The sequence below is a fragment of the Engraulis encrasicolus genome, chromosome 16 (genome assembly GCF_034702125.1).
Source record: "Engraulis encrasicolus isolate BLACKSEA-1 chromosome 16, IST_EnEncr_1.0, whole genome shotgun sequence".
Classification (NCBI taxonomy): domain Eukaryota; kingdom Metazoa; phylum Chordata; class Actinopteri; order Clupeiformes; family Engraulidae; genus Engraulis; species Engraulis encrasicolus.
Genome location: NC_085872.1, coordinates 54192308 through 54211837, shown reverse-complemented (window position 1 = coordinate 54211837; position 19530 = coordinate 54192308). Strand labels below are relative to the sequence as shown.

Below are 19530 nucleotides of genomic sequence, written 5' to 3'. Positions count from 1 at the left end.
ACCCGAGTCCTTTCGGAGACACGCGGATCTCACTACATCGCGTGTCTTTCTGGGGGTCCTTCTTTTTGACAGCAAAAAAACACAGCTCAAATGTTGATTTTATCGAGACAGAAATGCCATCTCGCGTCACCCTGTCGACCTTTTGACTCCTTAATATCGTAACATATTTCTCTAAGTGAAAGACTTGTATTTTATCGCGTGGGTTTGTTGGGGCGGGGGGCGTTTGAATTGAAACAACACAACAGCAAAAGAACAAACACTTCGCACTAAAGTGACTGAGGGAAAAACCTGGCTTTGCAATGACAAACGTCAATTCTGCAGCCACCAGTTTGCACACAGAGCTGTCCAAAATCTTGGAGCTCTTGGCGAAAACGGCGATTTCCGAAATAATCAAACTTTTTGACGTGCGGTACAGCGAGCTGCGTCTGGAGGTCTTGAGGAAAGGCGACGAAAATGCAGACTTGAAGCGGAGAGTAAACTGCATGCAAGACGAACTGGCGTCTGTGCGAATGCGTTTTGGGATAGGTAAGTTCATGAAATGTGGTGTGTTGTGTTGCTGTGCTGTGCTGTGCTGTTGTGGTGTGGTGTGTGTTGCTGTCTATTTATGGTGAAAGAGTAGGCACATCACAAGGTGATATTTTTTTGTTTTGTTTATGAGTTAACTTCACATGCCGTGTGTCGGTGTGCTTCATTTGCTACACGTTTACAAACGTAACAGATATCGTTTTTTTGCTGATAATAATACTAATAATAACAAGTTATTTATAAACATAGTTTAATAGTTTAAGCACATCACCAGGGCCTACAGCGTTATGCATACTTATACAACATTGAAAATAACATTGAGGCAGCTCTTTCGGAAGAGAAGTGTCTGACACACAAAAACTATGGTTAGATGGATTGGATGCTATTTTCCAGTGTACATTTTTCCCCACTAGTGACAAGAAAATCTACTATTCTATTCTGTTCTATACCAAAGCCTTGACAGACAGACAGATAGATAGATAGATAGATAGATAGATAGATAGATAGATAGATAGATAGATAGATAGATAGATAGATAGATAGATAGATAGATAGATAGATGGCCTTCTTTACCCAAAAATGAATGAATGAATGGGGAGATGAGCTCACCATTCTAAAAAAAAACCTACGACTTTGCATTTGGTTGCCATGGTGGTGCTATTGGTTGCTAGGTTGCTACGGTGACAGTCTAGTTGCTAGGCTGCCTTGCCTGTTGCTAGGGTGCATCCATGGACTTTGGTTCCAAGGTTGCTATGTGTGTCCCAGTTTGCACAGACTGGAGAATAAGGAAAGGAAGCTAGAAGACTGTCTGTCTGTCTGTCTGTCTGTCTGTGTGTCTTTCTGTCTGTGTGTGTGTGTGTCTCTCTGTCTGTGTGTGTGTGTGTGTCTCTCTCCCTCTCTCTCTCTCTCTCCCTCTCTCTCTCCTCATCCAGCCATTACTCTCTCTCTCTCTCTCTCTCTCTCTCTCTCTCTCTCTCTCTCTCTCTCTCTCTCTCTCTCTCTCCTCATCCAGCCATTACACTACCTCTCTCTCTCTCTCTCTCTGTCTCTCTCTCTCGTCATCAAACCATAATGCCATCGATCTGTCCAACAACCTTTTGTAACTAACTAGTACTAAATTATAGGCCTACAATGTCTATCTGTGTATCTATCTATCTATCTATCTATCTATCTATCTATCTATCTATCTATCTATCTATCTATCTATCTGTCTGTCTGTCTGTCTGTCTGTCTGTCTGTCTGTCTGTCTGTCTGTCTGTGTGTGTGTGTGTGTGTGTGTGTGTGTGTGTGTGTGTGTGTGTGTGTGTGTGTTTGTGTATCTATCTACCTATTGTTGATGTGGTTGTGTGTGTCTATCGTTGTTGATGTGGTTGTGTGTGTATCTGTCTATCGTTGTTGATGTGGTTGTGTGTGTATCTGTCTATCGTTGTTGATGTGGTTGTGTGTGTATCTGTCTATCATTGTTGATGTGGTTGTGTGTCTGAAGAAAGACTCGGATACTTCTCAGTGACTAGACCCAGGGATGACCGGAGCACACAACATACTACTCGAGGTTTTTTTATTTTCTGGTTTTGACGCACCTGCGTCTGCAGTCTGTCTTCATTCTACGGTCTGGACTGTGAGCACCACGGACTGAAGCGCAAGACATCCTTCCTCTAAGTCAGGGGTCCCCAAACTAAGGCCCGGGGGCCGCCATGCCCCTTTGACGGCCCTCCACCTCTCTGCACCTCACCATTTGAACTGGCCCAAAGAAGCAATCCTTACAGAAAAAAAATAATGATAAAATATATTTTTAAAATATTTTATTTTGTTTATCAACAGGCCTTCCTACATTTTAATTTTCACTAATCTAGTGTGAATCACCAGAAGTGTCTTATCTTGATAGTTTCTCATCTCACTGTAATATACACAAGCCTACCATTTCTACTGTATCACTCATAAACTGTCAATCACCATATTTTTCTAACCTTTCCTTGCTATTTTTACATGGTTATTAGAAATTAAAAGGAATACCTGTGGTATTTCAAATTGAAAAACATGTGAAGTACTCACTGCTTTTGTAAATCACTTGTAATGATGAACTATTTTGTGCTAGAAAGTATGGCTATAACAGGCAGTGGCCTAGTATAAAGCCCACATGATTGATCCCGGCCCCTGATCACAGTCAGGAACGACAATGTGGCCCCCAGAGAAAAATGTTTGGGGACCCCTGCTCTAAGTGGTTGTGTCTGTTTGTGTTTGTCGACAGGTAATGGCGTACAGGATGGAGGATGCTACTCGAGGGCTCAGGAGTCGGGAGGCGTCCACACCCTCAACAGCCCTCTTCAGGTAGCCTAGTGTGTAGTCTTTTATCCCATTGAAACCCATTGTATGACGTAGCTATTGAACTACAAAAATGGCCTCTTTTAGGCAGCCTTGTGTGTAGTCTTTTCTCCCATTGAAATACCAAGTGTCCCAACTTTTTTGAAACCCAGTTTGTACCTTGCCACTAAAAAAACACTCTAATGCCTCTTTTCCACTGTCGGTTTTCTGGTAGGCTTGCACCTCGACTTGGCCGTCACTTTATGCTTTACGATAGAGCTGTGTCAGACTTACTTGAAAAGTAAAAAGTGGTGGCCAAGTCGCGCTGTGTCAAGCTGTAGGCCTACCTGAAAACCCGGCAGTGGAAAAGAGGCATAAGTTGGCGTTAACGGTAGGGCACTCGTCCGCTATGCAGCTGACCCGGGTTCGATTCTGACCCGGGTCCTTTCCCCGTCTCTCTCTCTCTCCCCACTCACTTCCTGTCCAACTCTTCACTGCACTATCGTAGCAAAGAAGGTAGCCAATTGTGTAGTCTTTTCTCCCATTGACACCAATTATAAGACGTGGCTATTGAACTACACAAAGAAGGTGGATCTAACAAGAAGCGCCATTTTGCAAAATATAGACATCACCATTAATTGGGTGACGGTCAAAATCACGATTATTAAACAACAATTATTATATCCAGTCTCTTCAGGTAGCCAATTGTGTAGTCTTTTCTCCCATTGACACCAATTATAAGACGTGGCTATTGAACTACAAAAAAATACCCCTTTAGGTAGCCTAGTGTGTAGTCTGTTCTCCAAATGAAACCCATCATAAGACGTGGCCAAAGAAACTGGATCTAACCAAGAAGCGTCATTTTGCTTCTTTTCCGGTATCCACTTTATGAGACCTTTAGGAGACCTTCGGTTAGGAGACCTTCGGAGTCCTGAGGTTGAGAATCAATGAAGTCCCCTTAGCGCTGTAGATGGCGGTATCGCACGTCTTGCGCAAACACCTCAAAAAGAGAAGAAGAAGTAGGGGACAACGCCCCCTTAGGAGACCCAACTTGAGCACACGCTTTTGCATTGAGTGGGCGTGTTTTGCGATATCTTGGTTTGATTCAGTATTTTTGATCATAGTGTAGGAAGGGAAAAAATGTTTCTTCTGCGTTTAGTTGACTGCAAGTCCCAAGATGCTTTGTGTGTTCGATTTGGGGAGATGTATGTATCCCAAGAGGCTTGGGGAAATTAGGGAATTCTGGGGGATAAATAAGTAAACAACTTAAAGAAACTCTCCTAGATGCCTGATGAAGCTCTAGTACCGAAACGTCGTTTATTAAAGAAAGAACAGCGAAATGGTCAGTGTGCGGGAGTTTCTTTAAGTTGTTGCTGAGTGACCCATGTGCCATCTCCGACAACGCACCTGCCAGCTGAGGTGTGCGAAAAAAGTCAAAGTTTAACGGGGTAAATAAGTAAAGACTTGGCATTTCAATTCGAACTCGTATGTTTGTGAGATCTTCCAGTGAGAACCCATACCTGAAATTACTAGGGGTGTAAATAAAATTGTATCGATGCATCAAAGTATCGGCCGCCGATTTAATAGAATGGCATGGTATCGTGGGTCATTCTTAAATATCGAAAATAATCGAATCGCTGCTTTAAGAAATCGATACCGTATCGTATCGTCATGAAGGCTGTGATTTACACCCCTGGAAATGACTAGGTTTTACAATAATAAAGGCTTAAAATGCCCCCCAATTAAAAAAAAAATTCAAGATAGTCTAAGTTGTATTGAAATATGTGCGGGTCGGGCCCCATGAAATGAGCGTCTTCTCTTGCGTTGTGTGTTTGTGGTGCGCTGTGCAGCAGTCGACTTCGACGTCGTCCAGGGAGAGCTCCTGTAGAATGCAGATCAAGGAGGAGAGACACTCAGACATGCACTGGAGGACACACACAGGTACACACACACACACACACACACACACACACACACACACACACACACACACACACACACACACACACACACTCAGATATGCACTGGAGGACACACACAGGTACACACACACACACACACACACACACACACACACACACACACACACTCAGATATGCACTGGAGGACACACACAGGTACACACACACACACACACACACACACACACACACACACACACACACACACACACACACACACACACACACACACACACACACACAGATATGCACTGGAGGACACACACAGGTACACACACACACACACACACACACACACACACTCAGATATGCACTGGAGGACACACACACAGGTACGCAGACACACACACACACACACACACACACAGGAGAATAGCTCTCTTTCTCTCTCACACACACATTACATTACATTACATTACATTACACTTAGCTGACGCTTTCATTTAATTTCACACACACACGCACAAGCACACACACACCACACACACACACACACACACACACACACACACACACACACACATTTGAATTCCTCACTCCCTCTTCTGTGTTGTTTCTGCTGTTGTCTTAGGGTGTGAGAGGGCGGACACCTCGGATTGTCTTCAGATCACTCAGTCACAAGTAAGTAGCGCACACGCACACACACGCACACACGCACACACACACTCACACTCACTCGCACACGTACACACACAATCAGCCTCTATATTTGGATTGACAGACATACACATTCACCATGGCACTATCCACATTTGGCTTAAAGGACCAGTTCCGTCAATTTCAACATGCAGTTGTAATCAGGGCTTGACATTAACTTTTTCACTCACTGGCCACTCTGTCTAGTGGTTTTCCAGAGTCACTAGCCATTCAGCTGTTCTACAAATCACAAATTTGATATTGTTTTTAATCATGACACTGTACGTCTAACCTCAGAAGATGAGGTGCTAACACAAGAAGATGAGTGCATTGCTTTCTACATGGAAATAAATCAATCAAGTAGTAACTGAGCTTTTCCTTGAACTTAAATACAAACAATTGATACACAAGGGCAAAACAACAGAAAATAGGCTACTCTGATGTCATACCATAGAATAAGCTACCTGCCAAATTGGCTAGTGACACTGACATTGTTACCAGCCACAGCCAGTTTTTTACCAGCATTGTATTGCTCACACTACCCTGGACTTGTCAGTACCTGAGATTTTGTTTGTCTTCTTCTTCAGCCTTTTCCGAGATCCTGGTCATTGTAATGGGGGCAGCGCTATGTTTACATTTTACATTTCGCTATGTTTACATTTTAAAAAAGTTTTCTTAAAACCATCCAAAAGATTATGCAACATCAGCAGACAACTAGCAAACAGCTGTACCTTTTGGGAAAGTATTTGGAGTAGGCCTATGTTCATTTTGTTTTGAATGTAAACAAACGCTGCCCCCATCAGAACAGCTCATATCTCGGAAAGGGCTGAGCCGAAAAATGATCATCGGGTACTGACAAGTCAAGGGTAGTGTGAGCAATACAACAGCATATTGAAGTTGACTGAACTGGTCCTTTTAAAAGAAGTCTTATACAGCACTAGAATCTTCTGTTCATAATGTTCTAAGGATAAAGGTGGCACCTGCGTTTCCATATGAAGAGGCTCCCAATGATACACGATATTGAGCAAAATTTTGTGAATTGCTTGGCCCTTCTTTTTGGCAGTCCACAAATCTGAAGACCATGCGAACATAGCTCATGCACATGGCCCAGACTACCAAAAATGAGCACAATTACTTAACAGGAGTAATTGCAGTAGTTTAAAGCAGTACACAGTGGTTGGTTTTGGAGAAGCTTTGTTGAGTAGCAGATATCCATAATCATACAGTATATGAATCAAATGAACATCCGATTTCTACAATGATAACTGATCCGTTGTCCTCATCGATCAAAGCATAAGTACTCTGATGCGTTGATTGACAGCAGGAGAGGGAGGATAAATTGGCTTGAATTTCCGATTTCTGATGCCTCCCCACTGCATAAGGTAAGCGTACCCATTAAGCCCACCAAAATCTAAATTTCTTTATTTTTCAATCATCTTCACACAATTTTTTTTGTGAAATGATTTCTTAAATAGTAAGATTTACCTCTCTTCTCAATGTTTATCACTGAGTTGATGAATATTTCAAAGTACAATATGAAGATTTTTTACGAGAAAAGTGAAAAGTCTGAATGGGCTTAAATGGTACCTTTGGTACCATTTAAGCCCACTTGTGTTCCAAATAAGCTCATATCGTTATTCTCTATCGAAATACCTGGTGTGAGGTGAGTTTAAACAGTGTAGCAGACAGGGCATAGGCCTAAATGGTTGCAGGCAAAAATATTATTTCAAAATGTAAGATTTGCTCAAAAAATAATGCATAAAACCTAATTAAATATTACATAATCTCTTAATATACTTCATAAAATACTTCATCCAAACAGAGAAATTATTTTTTTGTTATTGATTGTTAGTCCATTACATTACGCCTTTTTAACCTATAACTTGAGATTTTACAGCACTTTTTATGTTCCTCAAAGGCATTTTTGGTTGGCATGCATGCCAGTTTGCATGCATTTCAATGGGATGTGCCATTTAAGCCCACCTAGTACCCATTAAGCCCGCCTATACAAAAAGCTATTTTATGGAAATAATCAGCTCCACAAAACATTTCATGATGCATTTCTTTAAAGATCAATGCCAAACAAACTGGAATATGCTTAGAATTCATACCTAACCTAAGTCTTACGGTAGAGTAAGATAAAGCTGGTATGAGGTTGTATCAAGAGAATAGCGGCCTTTGTTCGCTCATCAAACACATCTTTTTCCATTTGAAGGGAAATGCTATAATTTAGCAAAACACTGCATGTACATATATAAAAATCATTACATTTACCTCTTAATTCACTAAATATGAAAGTATTTTGAAAACATTTGACTTAAACTAGCTGAAATTCTATGATTTCTGACATGTCCCAAAACAGCAAAGTTTTGAGGCAACTTCTTGTCAGTAGTCCTAAGACTGGATTCACTTGGACGGGGATAACTCAACGATAAAAAATGTGATTTGTTTGCAATAAAAAACATTTTGTCAGTTACTAAACCCTTTAATTGGATAAGGAGATGAACAACAAAATTCACCTTTTCCCTTTCTTTAAATTGACCTCAAAGTTGAAAGTGGGCTTAAAGGGTACATGGGCTTAATGGGTACGCTTACCTTAACTTATGGGCGCGGTCTTCTTTTCCTTTTAAAGCCGAGGTGGCAAACCTTTTTCATTCGAGGGGGGGCCACTTCAAATCTTAGTACGGCCCTTGGAGGACTTTATATGAGCACAAACCAGTTTCCCCCTGCACTTGACAACAGACGTCACCCCACCTTCACCAGTTTCCCCTGCACTTGACAACAGACGTCACCCCCCCTTCACCAGTTTCCCCTGCACTTGACAACAGACGTCACCCCACCTTCACTTGACAACAGACGTCACCCCACCTTCACCAGTTTCCCCCTGCACTTTACAACAGACGTCACCCCACCTGCACTTTACAACAGACGTCACCCCCCCCACTCCACCTTCACTTGTTCATTGTATTGCAGATATCATTTCTAACATTTATTTACAAAGTGTCATATTTCATGTGAAACTGCACAACAGTAAATTAATGTCGAGGGCCGGATTAGACGGCCTCAAGGGACATAGGCTCCCAACCCATTTTAGCCTAAGCCCTTTTTGGGAAAAGGTGCCCTCCGAAGCACATAAAAACATGAAATAAGTTGCATTTAAAGGCTAGAACCTTCATTTTGCACTAGAATGTGTTCATTCAGCTTTAACCTACCCACAATTTTAATAAAAGCACTTAACTCAAATCTCAAGAACCTGAATGCAGCGTATATGTGGCTCCAGGACACAATGGGTTAAAGCCACGCCACAATGGAATGCCCTACCAGGTGACTTAAAGTCATGGGTGAGCGGTTAGGGCGTCAGACTTGCATCCCAAAGGTTGCCGGTTTGACTCCCGACCCGCCAGGTTGGTGGGGGGAGTAATCAACCAGTGCTCTCCCCCATCCTCCTCCATGACTGAGGTACCCTGAGCATGGTACCATCCCACCGCACTGCTCCCCATGGGGCGCCACTGAGGGCTGTGCCCTTGCAAGGGTGAGGCATAAATGCAATTTCATTGTGTGCAGTGTGCAGTGTTCACTTGTGTGCTGTGGAGTGCTGTGTCACAATGACAATGGGAGTTGGAGTTTCCCAATGGGCTTTCTTCTTTCACTAAAGGGCTGATTGATAATTGCTGATTTGTGATTCTTCTCCCAAAGGAGCCCGGAGAGTTTCGTCAGCTGCTGCTGAACCTGAAGGAGGAGCAGGAGCAGCAGGAGGAGGATGATGAGGAGGAGGACGATCTGGAGCAGAGAGGAGGAGGAGGAGGAGAGCAGCACCTCATGATCAGGAGCGACGGACACACACAGGTACGTACATGCAGACATTTTTGTAGTTCAATAGACACGTCCTAGAATGGGTTGGAATGGGAAAATGGACTACACACTACTAGGCTAACCTGAAGAGGCCATGTTTATAGTTCAGTAGATGTCATATAATGGGTTTTTGGGGTGGGGGGTTGGGTTGTAATTCCTATTAATTCCTGGTTTGTGCCCAGGAGCGTTTGCACTACTGCACTTGTTATCTACAATCTGCAAGCGAAGTTCACCAAAAGGAGATTTGTCTTGTCGTGAGAATCTTCATCCTTGCCACACTGAGAAGAACACATAGCACGACAACAAGCTTATTCAAGTCGGCTTTTATAGTCAAATTCTTCTACACAACTGGTTTTACAATATGGGTTTAAAATCACAACACAACCAGAGTCCATGGGGTGCAATTTGAACTAAAAGTGAGAGGGGACAAACACGTGGCATAACGCCTGTGTGTGTGTGTGCCTGCCTGCCTGTGTTTGTGTGTGTGTGTCTGTGTTTCCGTGCGTTTGTGTGTGCGTGCGCGTGCGTGTGTGTGTACGTGTGTTTGCGTGCGTGCGTGTGTGTGCGTGTGTTTGTGTGTGTGTGTGTGTGCGTGTGTGTGCGTGTGTGTGTGTGTGTGTGCGCGCGTGTGTGTGCGCGCGTGTGTGTGTGCGCGCGTGTGTGTGCGTGTGTGTGTGTGTGTGTGTGTGTGTGTGTGTGTGTGTGTGTTTGCGTGTGTGTGTGTGTGTGTTTGCGCGCGTGCGTGTGTGTGTGTGTGTGTGTGTGTGTGTGTGTGTGTGTGTGTGTGTGTGTGTGTGTGTTTGCGTGCGTGCGTGCGTGCGTGTGTGTGTGTGTGTGTGTGTGTGTGAGCGCGTCTGTGTTTGTGTGTCTGTGTGTGCGTGCGTGTGTGTGTGCGCGTGTGTGCGTGTGTGTGTGTGTGTGCGTGTGCGTGCGTGTGTGTGTACGTGTGTTTGTGCGTGTGTGTGTGTGTGTGTTTGCGTGCGTGTTTCCATGTGTGTGTGTGTGTGCGTGTGTGTGTTTGCGTGCGTGTGTGTGTGTTTGCGTGCGTGTTTCCGTGTGTGCGTGTGCGTGTTTGTGTGCGTGTGTGTGCGTGCGTGCGTGTTTCCGTGTGTGTGTGTTTGCGTGCGTGCGTGTGTTTGTGTGTGTTTGCGTGCGTGCGTGCGTGTTTGCGTGTGTGTTTGCGTGTGTGTTTGCGTGTGTGTGCGTGCGTGCGTGTTTCCGTGTGTGTGTGTTTGCGTGCGTGTGTGTGTGTTTCCGTGTGTGTGTGTGTGTGTGTGTGTGTGTGTGTGCGCGCGCGTGTGTGTGTGCGTGCGTGTGTGTGTGTCTACAGGAGTGGTCTGAGGCGACCCCCTGGAGCCACTTCAGCCAGAGCGATGACATCAACAACGACGAGGAGGAGGACTTCCTGCCCCTCCTGCCACGCATCGAGCAGGCCATTGGCTACTTCCACTCCAATCCCATCAGGTGATTGGCTAGCTACACTCTAATGCCGGCCTAGTGATTGGCTAGTTCTGAAGAGGCCATTTTTGTAGTTCAATAGTCATGTCTTATAATGGGCTTCGATTGGGATAGAAGACTACAAACTTATTATCGGGTCATTTGCTGCTTCCATTCTCAGCAAATTAGGTGTAGACAGACAGACAGATAGATAGATAGATAGATAGATAGATAGATAGATAGCCAGCCTTTGTATTGTTCTATTTATGGTTCTGTTTATCTATTTACGTATTGTTCTATTTACACATCTATCTATCTATCTATCTATCTATCTATCTATCTATCTATCTATCTATCTGTCTGTCTGTCTGTCTGTCTGTCTGTCTGTCTAACTCTATCTAACTATCTATCTATCTATCTATCTATCTATCTATCTATCTATCTATCTATCTATCTGTCTGTCTGTCTGTCTGTCTGTCTGTCTGTCTACCTATCATTCTATCTATCTATCTGTTTCTCCGTCAGCCCTCTTCCAGAGAAGCAGGGGGGCTCGCAGCAGACCGACAGCAACCCGGCAGGGGGGCCCCAGCAGGAAGCACACGCCGCGGGGCCCGGGGCCACGGTGGAACACCTCGGGGTACGAGTCTGGTACACATGCATTGCACGCACGCACACACTCACTAATGCTCGCGCGCACACACACACACACACACACACACACACACACACACACACACACACACACACACACACACACAGTCACTAACGCACACACACACACACTCACTAAGGCTCGCACACACACACACACTCACGCACACACAGTCGCTAACGCACACACGCACACTCAGGGGGGAATGAAGGTGTCAAGAAGCTTACATAAATACACAAATGCCCACATGGACATGGACATGTATTTTCAAGTCATGTATTGCACAGGTTGGAGGGAAGGAAAAGTTCAAAAAAATGTTTTGCCCTGGGCCTGCTACTACCATCACCACTTGCACCACTAGAGAATCCACTCAATGGAGTCAACCGTCGCCTGGCATTCAACCACCAATCTTACAGATTGAACGAAGGAATTGCCAATTGATAATAAACAATTGTATTTTGTGCTTTATTTTGATGTGAATGATCTCGCGTATTGGTTTTATTTTCTTTGGAAAATTGTATTGAAAAGTCTTAAAAATGTCTTAATTTTCACTTGGTCAAACCTGTAATAATGTGACGTACTCGGTAATGTAATGAGATGTAATAAATTGTTTTGTGTAATTTTAGGCTTATTCAGGTTCCGATGCCACGTCAACATCAGCAGTGCATCAGATTCGCCGCACGGGAGGCCGCCAGCCCTCCTCCTGCCCCGTCTGCTACAAGCAGCTACCGTCCGAGATAGGTCTGTACTTCCTGTGTAATTCCTGTTTGCTTCCTGTTTCCTGTATGATGTTTACTAACGCGTTCTACCTTTTGAAGGAGGAAACCAACACACACCAGAGGTTTCGAGGTGCAGGTAGCGGGTGCAAGATCAATTTTGTAGAAGAAGATACCGCACACTCTTGTCCATCGTGCTGCAATTTATTAGCCCATAAGGCCTTTCTTGCGGTATCTTCTTCTACTAACGTTCTTCCGCCAAACTAGTTGGTATCCGTTACATATTATTACATTACATATTCTCATGTATTCATATCTAACTGTCTATGGATCGATCTATCTAGGACCATGTTACCTTTCTTGACTTTGCACATTACACTGTCCTTGACTCAATAATAACTGAACTAGTTATTAAACTCTCTCTCTCTCTCTCTCTCTCTCTCTGTCTCTCTCTCTACAGAGTTGCTTAAACACATGCGTTGCCATCCGGGTAAGCGCCCCTATGAGTGCACCATCTGCGGCATGCACCTGGCCCAGAAGAGCAGCCTGCGCACACACGAGCGCCTGCACAGGTACAGATGGGAGGCCATTTTTGTAGTTCAATAGCCACGTCTTATAATGGGTTTCAATGGGAGAGAAGACTACAAATGGGCTAACTCTCCTTCCTCTTCTCCACAGTGGGCTGAGGCCGTATCGATGTCCCCATTGTGATAAGGACTACACGCTCGGCCACCACCTGAAGAGACACATGCGGACTCACTTCCGCGACAACGCTAAACACAACGCCAACAGTGCTAACGCTAATTCTAATGCTAATCAATCGCACACACATCAACACACACATGGTAATGCTAGCGCTAATGCTAACCAATCGCATACACACCAACACACACACAGCGCTAACAGCGCTAATGCTAACAGCGCTAATGCTGCAACAGCTAACCAATCGCATACACATCAACACACTCACAACACTAGCAGCACTAGCGTTAATGCTACAACACCTAACCAATCGCATACACATCAACACACTCACCACACTAACCACAATACTAACGACAATGTGACAACAGCCAGCACTGCATTTGCCCAGTCACACACACACCAACACACACATGCTAATGACAACGCGAGCCAGCCTCAACAAACCCATCAACACACACATGCTACAGCAGCTAACACTACGACTTTCACCCAGTCACACACACACCAGCACGCTAACGACAATGCGACAAACGCCAACCAGTCACACACACACCAGCACACACACGCTAATGCACAAAGCGCTACAGCGGCCAGCCAATCGCATACACACGCACAGCAACACACACATGCTAGCCACAACGCTGCGCAGTCACACACACACTTCAGAGATAATAGCAGTGTAGTTACGCCTCACACGCACCAGAACACGCAGCTACACGCACACACACAGCAAAACACCACCCCACACCCGCACGCACACACACAGCAGAACACCACTCCACACCCGCACACACACACTCACCTCACCAACCTGGACTACCACGCACACACACTTTAGATATTAGCAATGACCACACTATGACTGTCGATTTCTCACACACATATATACACACACACACACACACACACACACACACACACACACACAAGCACAACAGTAACATACACATCAGTCAACGACTGTCAAGTACACACACACACACACACACACACACACACACACACACATCTAGATGACTTATCTGCCTACACTTCTGGCATAACCTCACACACACACACGACAAAGACTGTCAATGACCGCACACGCACACACACACGCACACAAACACACAAACAATTGTTCTTTAGGATTTTTCTTGATTTGACTTCTCTGTATGTCTGTAGTATGTATGTGTAGCGATGTAGCATTAGTTATGGTCGTCTGTACGACGTGTGGCGAGTTCATTACTTAAACAATGTAAACAAAAATAATTATTAATATTAATAATAAAATAAAATGGTTACATATTGAAGCCAAATTAATCTTCTTGTTGTTTGTCTGTGTGCGTGCGTGCGTACCGTGCGTACCGTGCGTACCGTGCGTGCGTGCGTGCGTGTGTGTGTGTGTGTGTGTGTGTGCGTGTGCGTGCGTGCGTGTGCGTGTGTGTGTGTGTGTGTGTGTGTGTTGCCTGTAAATAATGTGTCCAGACGGTAGATGTGGGTGTATATGTAGAGAAGTAGAGAGTAGAGTAACTTTATTGATAAAGATACAGATAAAGTCAGGGAGGGGAAAGATAAAGATTAAAGAAAAGATACAACATCAATGTGCAAAAACATATGCTGACAGAACAAAAGTGCATAAAAACATTGAGAGTTGAGGTAGACAAGATAAAAATGACCAGACAGAGTGTTGACACAGGTAGGCCTACATCTATGATATAGGATTGTGATGTAGAAGTAAGTATTAAGTAGAGATGTACAGGATCCAAGATCCGGTTCCGGATCCGGCAGGATAATAGGGGTTTTTCAGACTATCCGGATCCAGGATCCGGTAGCCGAGGCTTTTCAATCAAAATAGTTTGAGCCAACGTGATAAAAAGGGCCCACGTGTGTGAGTAGGCTATGTGTTTCAACCCTTTCGTAGGATCCGGTATCCGGTTCCGGATCCGGCAGGATCTTAAGCAGTGGATCCGGTATCCGGCAGGATCCTAAAAATCAGGATCCGGTGCTTCTCTAGTATTAAGGCTTCCGCACATTGGCTCCGACAAAGTGCTGAGCACTGCTCCGCAAAAGTTTAATTCCATTGTTTTCAATAGAACCCCGCACACCAGTGCCGATGTCCGCGGACAGTCGCCGATGTCGGATAGCAATGAGAGACAAGTTCTATTTTGTCGGCGCCGCCCATTGACTATCAATGCAATGTTCGTGTGAAATTTGTTTTGGGGGTCCGAATTATGTCGGAAAGCAAAGTGCGCCGCAGTGCTGTCGGAGCCAATGTGCGGTGGGCCTTACACGGTAATCAAGGCAGAACATTCTGCATGAAGACAGTGGGTTACATTATCATAAAGCAGGCAGTGTACAGAGTGTGATAGGGGTGGAGATTCCTCACAGTCTACTGTAGTACAAGCACAGATCACACACACACACACACACAGTCTTTCATTGTGATAAGCTCCATTTTTGGAAATAACCTCATATTGCACCTCTCCTTAAAGGTACACTGTGCAGGAAATGGTTAAAAAACTGTACTGCAACTATGCTGATCATTGAAACTGAGTTGCATATTGCCAAATTTGATATTTACATCAAAGTCTAGTAAGAAATAAACTAATATTTCCTAGTATGGCCCAAGGACAGTCATTTTTTGCAGCTAAAAATGGCTATTTCTGGAAATTCAAAATGGCGGACCATGGAGAAGATCCCCCATTATTGAATGGGTAGCATGAATTCTGGAAATAAACAACTAAAAATCTCACACAGTGTCCCTTTACGTTTAATGATTGAGTTTTACCTTTCTCTTGTACTTCTTGCCGTTCTCTGAGTATGGCAGTGCATGCACATTATTGTACCCCTACGAGCAAATAACATGGAGTCCTATGAGACCAGCTGGTGAAAGGTAAAACTCAGTCATTTAGCATTAGGGGAGGTGTAATATGAGCTTATTTCCAAAAATGGAACAGTATCACTTTAAGCACAAGCACTTTCATGCTGCAATAGACAATGAATTGCTAAAACAATGAATTGCCCAAAATGGAACTGATTGAAATGAAACTTTTTCAAGTCTTTCGACTTTGCTTTCGTGGAGTTATGAACTGGAAGGTCAACATGTGCCCTCACTTTTTCAATTCCGCACTGTGATCCGAATCACCACCAACATTTCTATTCGCGAAAAATTTCATCCAAGTCCGTTCATGACTTTTTGAGGGAGGTACCCTGGTGACAGACAGACAGACAAACCAATGTGATTGAAAACAACTTGGCATTTGTATTTGTTCTGCATCTTGTCCACCTGATGTGGCCACTTTGCACCACTAGATGTCAGTGTGCACACACACACACACTAGCGTTACTGTGTGGTCAGTCAGGAGAAGAGAAACAGAAGTACGTCATGTCCATCATTGCACTACTGATGTCAACGTCAACCTGTTTAGAACTTACTGCTCCCCTCTTTATACAGCTCCTCTCTGGATCAGATACAAGAAGGAGAGTCTACTGAAACTGAAGGTAGCTTACAATGATTGTCTTAGGATCCTCCTAAAGAAACCAAGGAGTACTAGAGCAAGTGGGTTATTCTGCAAATTTGGTCTAACTACTTTTATGGCACTGTTAAGAAATCTTACCTTTAAGTTCATGAGCAGGCTTGATTGTGCAAAAAATGAGCTTATCGCTCAATTGGTTGATCCAAGTCGCAGCTCTGTAAGATATATATCTACTATCTGGGAACACTGGCATGAATGCCTTCACTAGCTTCCTTTTATTGTATGTGTATTTTTTTTATTGTGTTGTTGATGTGTGTATTGTAATGTGTCCAATGTGGGCCCTGAGCCTGTAATAAAGTTTATATAGGCACACACACCAGCGTTACTGTAGGGTCAGTAAGGAGAAGAGAAACAGAAGTACGTATATGTATAGGCTGTTTCTCAATGTCAAGGACGTCGTGTATAGGCTGTTTCTCAATGTCAAGGACGTCGTGTATAGGCTGTTTCTCAATGTGAAGGACGTCGTGTATAGGCTGTTTCTCAATGTCAAGGACGTCGTGTATAGGCTGTTTCTCAATGTCAAGGACGTCGTGTATAGGCTGTTTCTCAATGTCAAGGACGTCGTGTATAGGCTGTTTCTCAATGTGAAGGACGTCGTGTATAGGCTGTTTCTCAATGTCAAGGACGTCGTGTATAGGCTGTTTCTCAATGTCAAGGACGTCGTGTATAGGCTGTTTCTCAATGTGAAGGACGTCGTGTATAGGCTGTTTCTCAATGTCAAGGACGTCGTGTATAGGCTGTTTCTCAATGTCAAGTGTATGAGCCTTGGAGGTGTGTGAGACTAATTAGTCACGCCCAGTGATTGGATACTCTGTCTGCAGAGAGTTCACCAAAGAGTATCCAATCACTGGGCATGATTACGAAGACTGATACACTTGGAAGGCTGCACAATTTGACTAAAGACTAACACAGAAGCCACTGCATGCACTACCCCACTACACTACAAACAAAGATGAAGTGGAAAATGAATCGAAAATAATTATATTTTCTTTTAACTGCACGTTCTCTGTCAGACACTCGCTTGCTCTAACTATTTTGGAACTACTATTTTATTTATTTATTTTTATTTTATTTTTATTATTTTATTTTCTTGGGTCTGGTCTGCAGTGATCATATATCGGAGGTCGGGTAAGACGTCCAGAAATGGCCCTCTAGTAGGTTCAAAGGAGTCGCACACTGGAGCTGGATGCAAAATCAAAAATTGTATTAAACAAAACCGACAGACAGGGGACAAACGTTTCGGGTCTAGCCCTTCATCAGTGTTCCCAGACTGGGAACACTGATGAAGGGCTAGACCCGAAACGTTTGTCCCCTGTCTGTCGGTTTTATATACTTTTTTCGGCTTTGTTTAATACAATTTTTGATTTTGCATCCAGCTCCAGTGTGCGACTCCTTTCTTCCTTTTATCATATTGCTCTTGGAATTACGCACCGAGCGATACGCACAGGACAAGACATTGGCGCGGACGCCACCCAACCATTACCCTCTAGTAGGTTCCCCAACCCCAGGGCTGCTCTGGGATCTGAAAAGGGCACTTTTTGACGCCTGAGGGCCCGACACCGATGCCTATCGGTATTTATGATGTCGTATTACATATATATAGCCTATTAAATATGTATAATATCGCCTATTAAAAAGCTCACACGAAAAAATGCTTCATCACTACTCACAATAACCTTCTTAGGGAGATGGTCACAGTGTACCCTCATGTTCCCTTCATCCTGCATGTGAAGTTCTGAGAAGGCCCTATGTTTGAAGGTAGGCGATAGAGAGGTGGACAACTAACTCTGTTTTCCTGATTATTTTCCTGGCCAGTGAATCTCAATATATAAAAGTATTCATACCATTTCCCTTAATCAAAAACTGAAAACAGGTCCCACAAACACAAACACCTTGTTAAGCAAAGCAATATTTCACTCTCTCACACACGCCACCTCTGCTGTAAATGATCACAGTCAAATTGTTCTCTGTGGCCCTACCGTGGCGCAAATGGTAGGGCACCCGTTTGCTATGCGGCCGACCTGCTAACAAAAAAACATAGGGGGCTTGTCTTGAAGAGATTTAAGGGGCCTATCATGACTTTTCCAGGCCATCGCCAACAATATTTGGTCATGTGGGAAAACAACACGTTTGGTGGTTACCAAGAAAGTGTTACAGTGAAGTAAGAAGAATTTAAACTTGACTTTGGTTAAACGTGGAAAGCATGGTGAGAAACTCTTTGTATCTCATCCGTGAAAAAGAAAAAAAAGAGACCGTCATTAACAGGGGAAGAAAACATCTAAAATCTAACACAAAAGTCACAGAGGGAAAAGCAAAAGGTGGTTACCATCACAGGGAGTGCATTCCAATATGAACACTCCCGTCCTCCACTTGTGCTTATGGCCTCACCCCGCCTCCTGGCCCCGCCTCCGTGGAGAAAACAATTAAGTTTCCCAACTGTCAGCCTGGCCACAACAACTTTTGGGGGACTGTTTTTCATTCACCATCCTGATTGCAAAAGAGAAAAAGACATTAGAGTTGTATTTCTGCAAGACACTGAATTCATTTTGTCGTATTTGTCATATTTTGTCAGATTATCATCATGAGGTCACAAGCAGGCAAGTGAGCAAGGGAACACGGGAGTCTGGATATTGGACGTCACCCCCAGGCTGCAAGTGAGCAAGGGAGGACGGGAGTCCGCATATTGGACGTCACCCCATGCAGTCACGAGAGTGAGAGGGAGCCACTAGGTCACGGCTGCCCAAAAGTGTGGCTGTGGCATCATCAAGGGGGCCCAACAGCAGACAGTACAGGCCAAAAGTTTGGACACGTCTTCTTATTTAATGCATTCTCTTCTCTCTCTCTGACATTGCTGTTGTGTTGGGCAACTGCTGTTGATATTTGTTGTTGTTAAGCATAGCCAGGTAATGTGTGTGAATGTGTTCATGCAGTTCTGGCGCCCTCTTTTGGCCTATACTCTGGGCTGGACTGGCCATCTGACATACCGGATACTTCCCGGTGGGCCCTGCACGCTTTTGGGCCCCTAATTTCAGAAATGTATCTCTCCCCTAGTCCAACCCTGTCTATACTGTATCAGTGGGGGTGTGACCTTATTCTGGGTGGGGATGGTTTTGTATGTGTTGTGGGGGTGCATCCTGGACCCAGACCCATGCTGACTATCATCTGCACACACACACACACACACACACACACACACACACACACACACACACACACACACACACACA

General features: G+C 44.2%; 1 protein-coding gene across 1 annotated transcript; it reads left to right on the top strand.

The window, feature by feature from the left end:
• The first annotated feature begins 42 nt into the window (after positions 1–42).
• On the top strand, positions 43–14071 carry LOC134466665 (zinc finger protein 577-like). Its single transcript, XM_063220547.1, has 10 exons — positions 43–525; positions 2774–2853; positions 4677–4767; positions 5359–5408; positions 9120–9269; positions 10606–10739; positions 11238–11349; positions 11991–12105; positions 12541–12652; positions 12759–14071. The coding sequence occupies exons 1-10, from the start codon at positions 300–302 to the stop codon at positions 13621–13623; spliced, it is 1935 nt and encodes a 644-aa protein (XP_063076617.1). The 5' UTR covers positions 43–299; the 3' UTR covers positions 13624–14071.
• Positions 14072–19530: the final 5459 nt, after the last annotated feature.

What these genes read in the sequence shown, in the direction of transcription:
- LOC134466665 (XM_063220547.1), top strand. Translation starts at nt 300, where the DNA reads ATGACAAACGTCAATTCTGCAGCCACCAGTTTGCACACAGAGCTGTCC. An exon ending in GCGAATGCGTTTTGGGATAG is followed by an intron (nt 526 to 2,773) that starts GTAAGTTCATGA and finishes GTTTGTCGACAG; the next exon opens with GTAATGGCGTACAGGATGGA. An exon ending in CCCTCAACAGCCCTCTTCAG is followed by an intron (nt 2,854 to 4,676) that starts GTAGCCTAGTGT and finishes TGCGCTGTGCAG; the next exon opens with CAGTCGACTTCGACGTCGTC.